At 40.1% G+C, this 8,889-nt stretch overlaps 1 protein-coding gene across 1 annotated transcript; it reads left to right on the top strand.

The window, feature by feature from the left end:
* Positions 1-340: 340 nt before the first annotated feature.
* LOC110628829 (triacylglycerol lipase OBL1) lies at positions 341-2,893 on the top strand. Its single transcript, XM_021775643.2, has 4 exons — positions 341-680; positions 766-959; positions 1,069-1,102; positions 1,690-2,893. The coding sequence occupies exons 1-4, from the start codon at positions 377-379 to the stop codon at positions 2,580-2,582; spliced, it is 1,425 nt and encodes a 474-aa protein (XP_021631335.1). The 5' UTR covers positions 341-376; the 3' UTR covers positions 2,583-2,893.
* The last annotated feature ends 5,996 nt before the right edge of the window (positions 2,894-8,889 follow it).

Here is an 8,889-nt window from a genome sequence, read left to right as displayed (position 1 = left end):
ACCGTTCTCTTCTATTTATTTTTTCATTGTCAAGGTGAATATTTTATAATAAATAAATAGAGAAACTCAAAAAATCCCATTTACTTCCCGTTCTTTAAAGTGAATTATAAAAGGTTAATCATCTTTATCTTTGGTTGGCAAAGATATTCAACTTTTGAATAGCCTGGCAAATACATTTTAATGGATTGGAAATTTAAAAGAAAATCCAAGCATATGAGCAATTTTCACGAGAAGTGGCATCTACCTTTATGCATTGGACAAGCAAACACGTCTGATCCTTTTGTGTATTTTAACTGTTTTTTGAATGTGTATTTAAACCATAAAAATGGAACTACAGATATACAAACATCAATCACGAGGTATCTAGCTATTGTGCATGGCGTCTCATCACAGGTTCTCTGATAATTACATGGTGCTTAGACCAGAAAATGTGAGTTTTTTCAATATTTTCGGCATCCTATTGAACAATGACCTGGAGAAGAAAGCATTCGTGCACTACCCCAGCGGAAAGGAAGAAAATCTTCCTCGCAACTTGCGCATCTTTGTCTCTCTCTTTGCGCAGAAGCTTCTGCAATCTCTGGCCAACCCAACGTCAAAGCTTGGATCAAGGTTTGAGATGTGGCTGAACCTCGTCTCCTGTAATCGCAACAGTTTTCTGCTCTTGCTAAATGCTTTACGAGGTATAATTATTAATTGATTGGTCTCATTTAACCTTAAAATCTTTTTGTTGAATACGTAACAACTGAAAAAAGGACATGGTTTAAGGTAAGGTGGTGATGCCTGTTAAAGAATCCAGAACGTTCTTGTCGACTTTGGGATTTATGGACCAGCGTGTGCATTTGGACAAGAACATCAAGCCTGGGCATTGCAGATACTACAGTGCACTAGCTGTAATGGCTGCTAAGATTTCATATGAGAATCGGGCCTTTGTCGAAAATGTTGTCAGAGATCACTGGAAGGTTTGATCTGATTCATATATAGTAGTCATCAATAATCACATAATAATGGATTATAAATTCCATTACTTTCTCACCCAAGATTTTAATTAATATATATGATTTGGTGCAGATGGAATTAATTGGACATTTCAACTTTTGGAACGGTAAGAAACAATTTAGCTTTTTTTTATTGTTCAGTCTAGTTTATGTTTAAGAGAGATTCTTGATCACACACCGGATTACTAAATAATGACAAATAGACTAAAATTGAAAAATATTTATTTAAATCCTTATTTATATGGACTTAAAATATAGACAAACGTGTCTGAATATAGAAAAATTATATGAGACTCGTGTGTGTTCTGAGTTCACGGTGAACCGGATCACACTCATCTAAGAATTTTTCACTAAAATTGTAATATAGGTCACATTTAATTATATTTTATTATTTAGATCCACATAAATATGTGCATAGAAAAAATTTTATATTAAAAGGGTTTTCTTCATTGGTGGGTTTTAGTATCTTAGCAAGGGGTTTTTGGATGTGGAGATGCCAGTTGTGGACATATTCCTTTTTTTTTTGTCTTTGTCCCTGTTATATTTTCCCATTTTTTTAATAAATATTATAAAAAAGAAACTATTTAATCCGTCTTCTCCTTCATTTTTTTTTTCTGAAAACTACGAAGTTTAACTAGGCTCTATTTTTTTTTAATGTCATGAAAAAAAAAAAATCGAAACTACTGCTGAGCAGATTTTCAAAAGAAACAGACGACTAAAGCTATCATGTTTCATGACAGAAGTGCAAATTCTGATATAATCGTCGTGGCCTTTAGAGGCACTGAACCCTTTGATACAGATGCATGGTGTACTGATTTTGACATCTCCTGGTACGAGCTTCATGACATGGGAAAAATTCACGGCGGCTTCATGAAAGCATTAGGGTTGTTAATGTACAGAGGCTGGCCGCCGCCGGAAGAATTTGAACAGGACGACCATAGCTCTACACCATTAGCTTATTACACGATAAGAAAGTTGCTGGTAGAACTTCTGAAACAAAATGAAAGAACAAAATACATATTGACTGGCCACAGTTTGGGTGGGGCCCTCGCAATTCTATTCGTAGCCGTTCTTGCAATGCATGAGCAGACAGAACTGTTAGAGAGATTGGAAGGCGTGTATACATTTGGACAGCCTAGGGTTGGAGATGAAGGCTTTAAGAAGTTCATGGAAAGTAAACTGCAAGCTTACAATATCAAATATTTGAGGTTCGTGTATTGCAACGATGTCGTTCCCAGGATGCCCTTCGACAATTCAAGATTTTCGTTCAAGCATTTTGGGACATGCATCTACTACGACAGCAAGTACAAAGGGCAGGTGTTAGAAGAAGAACCAGACAAGAATTATTTTTCGCCATTTGGAGCAATACCCAGGTTTGTAAATGCTGTGTGGGAGCTGTTAAGAAGCTTTGTTTTGCCATGCGTGAAGGGAGCAGAGTACTCGGAAGGTTGGTTTCTTAAGATGATTCGGTGGTATGGACTCATACTTCCTGGTTTATCAGCTCATAATCCACAAGATTATGTTAACCTCACTCGTTTGGGATCTGACTCTTTATATCTTCAACTTCAACAGCAAGAATCTGTTTAAAAGAAGTTGATTGATAATCAATTGATTTTTCTTTCCCAAATTCACTTTATGATTCTAGTGCCACGTTTAAACCCAACAATCATTAGATTCATTACTTGCTCTTGAGTTAGGGAGCATTTGGACTAGAGGTTTGATGCAACTGATGTAGGTTTCATATCCAACCGCTGCTCTGTATTTGTTTAGTGAACTCATCAATCAGCTGCCATTGTTTTATATAGGAAAAATTACTGTATTATCCCTATAGTTTAGGAAAATCCACTACTTGGTCCTTAAATTTTTAAAAATATATTAAAACATCCCTCACATTTAAAAAATTTGATTAATTAATCCTTCTATTATTTAAAACTATTAATAACCGATGATAAGATGAAAATGTCCTAAAAATTTACACAAATAACTTAATTAATCTATAAAAACCCTAAATCCTCAATTTTCCACTCTTCTTCCCTTCTTCTTCCCCTCTCAACACGCCTCTAACATCTCTCAACCTTCTCTCTTTTCCTTTATCTCTTCTCTTTCTTTCTCTCGTTCTTCATATATATATATATATACACGTTAACAATTGATGGGATTTACACATTGTACTCTCCTCTCTGTCTCGACGAGTAAGAAGGCTATCGTACCCGGCCTATTAAAAAAAAATCCATAAATTTATATATATATATATAAATTATTAAAATAAATAAATAAAAATAAAATAAAATAATAAAATAAAAACAGCTTTGGTTGCGGCACACTCACCATCTTCTTCCTCACGAAAAAATAGAGCAAAGCTCTGTTTTTTTTTTTTTTTAAAGAAAAAAGTTTTCTTTTTAATCCAAATCTTATCTTCAACCCAATCAATCCATAAACTTCCAAAATTCCGAGATAAATCCTTATTTAAACTAATATCCTGATCGGAAATTGAAAAATTTCTTTCAGAGACTCCAATATTTAGATAAGTGAATTTTATCCATTTTATTCGAATTATTATGATACCATTAAATAGTGATTTTTGTGATTTGAGAATTAAAATGAGATAAATTTTAGTTCGATCAATTAATGAGATTCTAATTTTTTGATTGATAATTTTTATAAGTTGATCTAAATAATATTTATAGTTTATTGTGTATTTTTGTAACTGCGTCCTGAATGGCTCAATCCCAGCAAGCAGCTTTAGGTAGAGCGGCCCAGCCAGCAGCTTCAGCCATGTTTCAGGTTAGTGGTCGAGGCAGAGAAAGAGGGTCAGCCTTTTCTTCTGAGGGTTTCCGTGGAGAAGGTCCGTCAGCTCCAACTCGGATTTTTACCCAAGCTCAGCAAGAGGCAGACACATCAAACCTGATGGTGTCAGGTACGCTCACTTTCAAAGGTTCTGATGTGTATGTTTTTGTGAACCCTGGTATTCTCTTTCTTTAGTTGCTCTAGGAGCCGTCGAGAGGTTGAGTTGATAGCTTCTGGACTAGAGTGTTCTCTTTGGGTCAGTGGACCCGAGTGTGATCCATCTGTGGCAGAGTCAGTCTGCCGGTTCAGTTCTGTGTCAGTTGAGGGTCGATACCTTCCACCCGACTTTGAGGTCCTAGACTTGACTGTCTGGACGTCAATCGAGGGATGGATTGGGTTTTTCTACTTGTAGTGCTATCTTGGTCCGCAGAGACAAGGTAGTCAGGTTCAGAGGACAGGATGGGTCAGAGGTAGTCTGTTGAGGGGACAGTAGGGATGCCTAGAGGTTTGATGTCAACCTGTCAGGTTCGTAGGGTGCGTAGGAGGGGTTGTCAGAGGGTTCTAGCTCTTGTTTGAGAGTTTAGCTGTCAGGTCAGGGAACCAGCCTCAGTGCCAGTTGTAGAGAGAGAGTCTTAGATGTTTTCCCAGGCGGGCTGTCAGGTTTACCATCAGTTAGGGCGATAGAGTTTGGAATGGAAGTGGTACTTGGTACCAGAACCATTTCTATCTTTCCCTACAGGATGGCACCTACAGAGTTGTGAGAGTTGTAGGAATGGTGGCGAGACTTGGTAGACAAGGGGTTTTATCCGACCTAGTACCTCACCCTGGAGTGTTCCAGTGTTGTTGTGGGAAAAGAAGGATGGATCCTTGAGACTTTGTAACGACTGTAAGTAGTTGACCAAGGTCACTACCAAGGGCAGGTATTCCCATGCAGGATGGATGATCTATTGGGACAGCAAGTAGGAGCTATTTGTTTTCCAAGATAGATCTAAAATCCGGGTACTACCTGTGAGAGGTAGAGTTAGTTTTGGGTTAGCAATGAGAAGAAGTCAGTTAGTAAAGATGAAAAGAGAAGAGTAAGGATCAGAGAAGCGCAGCGGAAGCCAGTGGAGTTCAGGAGAAGATTGGGTATTGCTAAGGTGTTTCTTTTGGGAAAAGGTGTGCCTGGAAGACCCGAGAGTTCTTACTCCAGCAGTACCCGTGTGTCTCTCTTTTAGGAGAGAGGTTTTTAGGCTTTGCTTGCTTGTTTGCTTGCTTGTTTATGTATGATTGATGCTATGTTTTGAGAATGCCTGTTTGTTTGTGGAACATTCGGGGACGAATGTTCTTAAAGGGGGGAAGAATGTAATACCCGGCTAGATTCCGGCATCGGAATCCCTACCTTCTGGCGGAATATCTGTTGGAATCTGGAATTTTGATGATGCCAGAGGCTTCTAGAGGGGTAAAATGTGTTTCTAAAATGTTTTCACATGATTTTGTGGTTTTAAATGGAAAAGAATTTAGTTTTGAAAAGAAAAGATCAAGGAGGCATTTGCCAGGTTCGGCCGCCGAAAGTGAAGTTCGGCCGCCGAACATGGGAAGGTTTCGAGAGCGCTTTTGGCCTCCGAAAGCCTTGTTTGAACGAACCAAGGTTCAACCGCCGAACCTCAAGTTCGGCCGCCGAACATGCATGAGTTTAGGGGGCACGTTAGGCTGCCGAAGGTTGTTGACCAGGCCACCTATAAAGAGCCCTCAGATCGGAAATGGGCGAGTTTTCTCCCCATTCTCGAGCTCAGGTGAGTTCATACTCTCCTTTGGTCGTTTTCATGCTTTCTCTACCCATCCCTCAAGTTTTCATGAGTTCTACCCTTGTTTTGAAGTTTTGAAGCTTAAATAGGAGTTTTGGGAGCTTGGAGGCTTTTGGAGCTTGGATCCTCCACACCTCCGAGTTAGGGATCGCACCACCCCTCGATCTTCAAGAGGTAAGTGTAGATCCTTGCTTTCCTTGTGTTTTAATGAAGTTTTAAGTAAGTTTAAGGAAGTTTTAATGTTTGAGTATGGGTAGATATGCATGTTTAAGTTTATGTGGGTTTTATGCCCAATGTATGTTATGTGATGTTTGTGTCAGGGAGTTTATGTTAGTTTATGCTCCTTTATCCATGTGGGAGAGTGTATGCATGATTGGGAGAGAGCAAGTGAGGTTTTGAGTAGTTTTGATGGTTTTGGCTTATGTGGGTCATAAGCTATTTATGTGTGCTTTATGATGTTATTTATTGGAGTTTAAGCTTGTTTAAGCTCCTTTCTGCATGGTTAAGGGTTTATGCATGTTTTGGAGACGTTGGGTGCTTGTTTGGGGTGTTTGGAAGGTTTGGAGGCTTGTATGCATAAAAGGCTGAGTTCTGGATGAACTCAGATTCGGCCGCCGAAGGTGGTTTCGGCCGCCGAACCTGCCTGTCGACGTATGGATTGGCTGCCTAACCTTGCCCCCGAAAGTTGTGTTTCGGATCTGGAGCAGACTTTCGGCCGCCGAAGGTGCCTGACTTTCGGATCTGGAGTGAGGCTTCGGCCGCCGAACCTGCCGTCGAACCTGCATGACTTTCGTCTCTGGAAGGGACATTCGGCCGCCGAAGGTGCCGCCGAAAGTGCCCTATCCAGCCTTTTCATGGTTATTTTCTATGCATGTTTAAGTGTTGTTTTGAGGTTGTTTTAAGGGGTTTTTGGGGAGTTATTTATGAGTTGTTTAGAGTGTGTTTGGCACCTCATTCGAGTCCACCTGTGTAGGATCGGACCCGAGGGACCGAGGAGGCCATCAGTGTTAGCTGTTGCAGAGTCAGTCCAGCGTCTGCCAGAGGTGAGTAGAACTAAACTTAATCTTTTATTTTACGAAATCAAATGCCGAAAGCATGTTCATGCATCATGTTTATATGTAATAGGTTGATCGCACTAGTTACACGAATATGACGCATTGCATTATTTACTGTTGATGTGGATGGACCAAGGCGACCCTAATAGCACTAGATATGTTATGTTAATGAAGTCCTGAGGAGCCCGAAGGGCCGGGCATAATGAAGTCCTGAGGAGCCCGAAGGGCCGGGCACCATGATTTGTTATAGACAGAGGGAGTTTTGGTGGTCATGTCCATCCGTTATGTGAAATGTTTGTGCTGTGACGCATTTCATGAAAGCATGTAATTAATGAACTGTTTTCTTTGTTTCTACTCGCTGGGCTTTTTAGCTCACCCCTCTCCCCTAACCCCAGTGTTGCAGGTAGAAGGTCGACCGGGAAGTCTCAAGAGTTAAGGTTGTGCTTATGTAATAGATTAGAGTTGTGTGGACATGTAATGTAAATTGAGATAATGGATTGTAAGATAATGAAATGTAATGTAATGCGAGTATAGTAGAGTTGTGTTATGTATTAGTACTATGCTCTGCCCTAAGACTTGGTTAGTCGTTGTTTAGTATATGATGTATGTTATGGTTTAATGTTGAGTTGTGTTTGAACTAATCTTGTGGCATGTGTTGTTTACCACGCTAGAGTTTGATGAGGACCCTAGTGGAGGTCTTATGTTTGTGGTTTGATGCATGCACAGGTTAGGTTCTAGTTCTTTGGATGTGACTCCGGCTTGATGTATGTTATGTTGACCCAGCTAGAGTTTTGATGAGGGCTCTAGTAGGGGGTTTCTTTATGTTTTCAGTTATATCGCATACAGGTCAGGCTCGGGATATACATCAAATGTTTAAGTTTTTATGTTAAAGTTTTGATCATGTATGGGATTTGACCAGGTGATAAGAGGTATGTTTGGCTTGCTACGGGTCATGGCGGCCTTAAGCCGATCTGGATCCTAGCGCCGGTAGCGGTTCGGGCCGTTATAGAGGGGTATCGGTTTCCGGGTCGTTACATTCATGCTCTCCATATGTGTCATTCTGGCTTCAATTCTGTCAAGACAAGCTGCTGCATTTTGTTCAACTGCTGCATTCTATCCATTTAGATACATAATCTGCTGCGAGGATTATATAAGTATATCCAAAGGATGGCAGGAATGACCCCATGAAGTCTATCCCCCATACATCGAATATCTCGCAAACCATGATAGGATTTTGCTGCATTTGATTTCTATTGCTTAAGTTTCCAGACTGCTGGCATCGTGCACATGATCTGCAAAATAAATAGGCATCTCGAAAAATATTAGGCCAAAATAGTCCACTTTCAAGGATTTTGTGGGTTATTTTTCGTGGTCCAAAGTGTCCACCGCAATTGTATGAATGGCAAAATGTAAGGACTGAGGCTATTTCTTGATCTGGAATGCATCTCCTTATCACTTGGTCAGAACAGTGCTTCCACAGGTATGGTTCATCTTAGACATAGTATTTTGCACTCTTCTTTATTTTGTCCTTCGTGTGCTTGGGCATATCTGTAACGACCCCAAAATGGACCGTCACCGGCGCTAGGATTCAGGTCGGCTTAAGGCCGCCAGAACCCGTAGCAAGTCTGCTATACTCTCTGTGTACCTGTAAATCTCATACATGATCATACATTTTCTGTGAAAATAAAAACTCTTTGCTGAACCAAGACTTAACCTGTGCATGCACTATCTCTGTACTCTGTACTCTGTACTCTGTACTCTGTACCCCTGACTAGAGCTTGCTCTAGATGGGTTAACTCATACCTGTTAAGCCTGGTTTTTCACATACTCAGTAAAACATATACATATACAGATCATGTACATAACAATAGATTTACAACTCAAACGACTAAGTCAAGCACATCTGTAACTGATAACATAACTAGTACATCTCTGGAATAGTACATGTCCACTCTACACTATTACAATTCTCTTTACTCTTTACTCTTTTGGCACTCTGCTGATCTCCTCTCTACCCTGTACACTGAACCTGCAAAACTGGGGTTAAGGGAGTGGGATGAGCTCTATAGCCCAGTGAGTAGAACAGTAAAACATCTCAGGAAAACATGATCTCATGGAATGCGTCATAACACAGTCAATCCACATCAAGAGTAAACCTGTCACCACATAGTCCCAGTAACTCTGTGCCAGGGCGTAGCATCGAGCACCTGGTCTTCCTGTCATATATGTATATGTGTATATAACACCTCTGTACTTACAATTGCC

Source organism: Manihot esculenta, chromosome 12, assembly GCF_001659605.2.
Source record: "Manihot esculenta cultivar AM560-2 chromosome 12, M.esculenta_v8, whole genome shotgun sequence".
In the NCBI taxonomy this organism is placed as follows: domain Eukaryota; kingdom Viridiplantae; phylum Streptophyta; class Magnoliopsida; order Malpighiales; family Euphorbiaceae; genus Manihot; species Manihot esculenta.
Note: the sequence above shows the minus strand (reverse complement) of the source record. Positions and strands in the feature narration are given on the sequence as shown.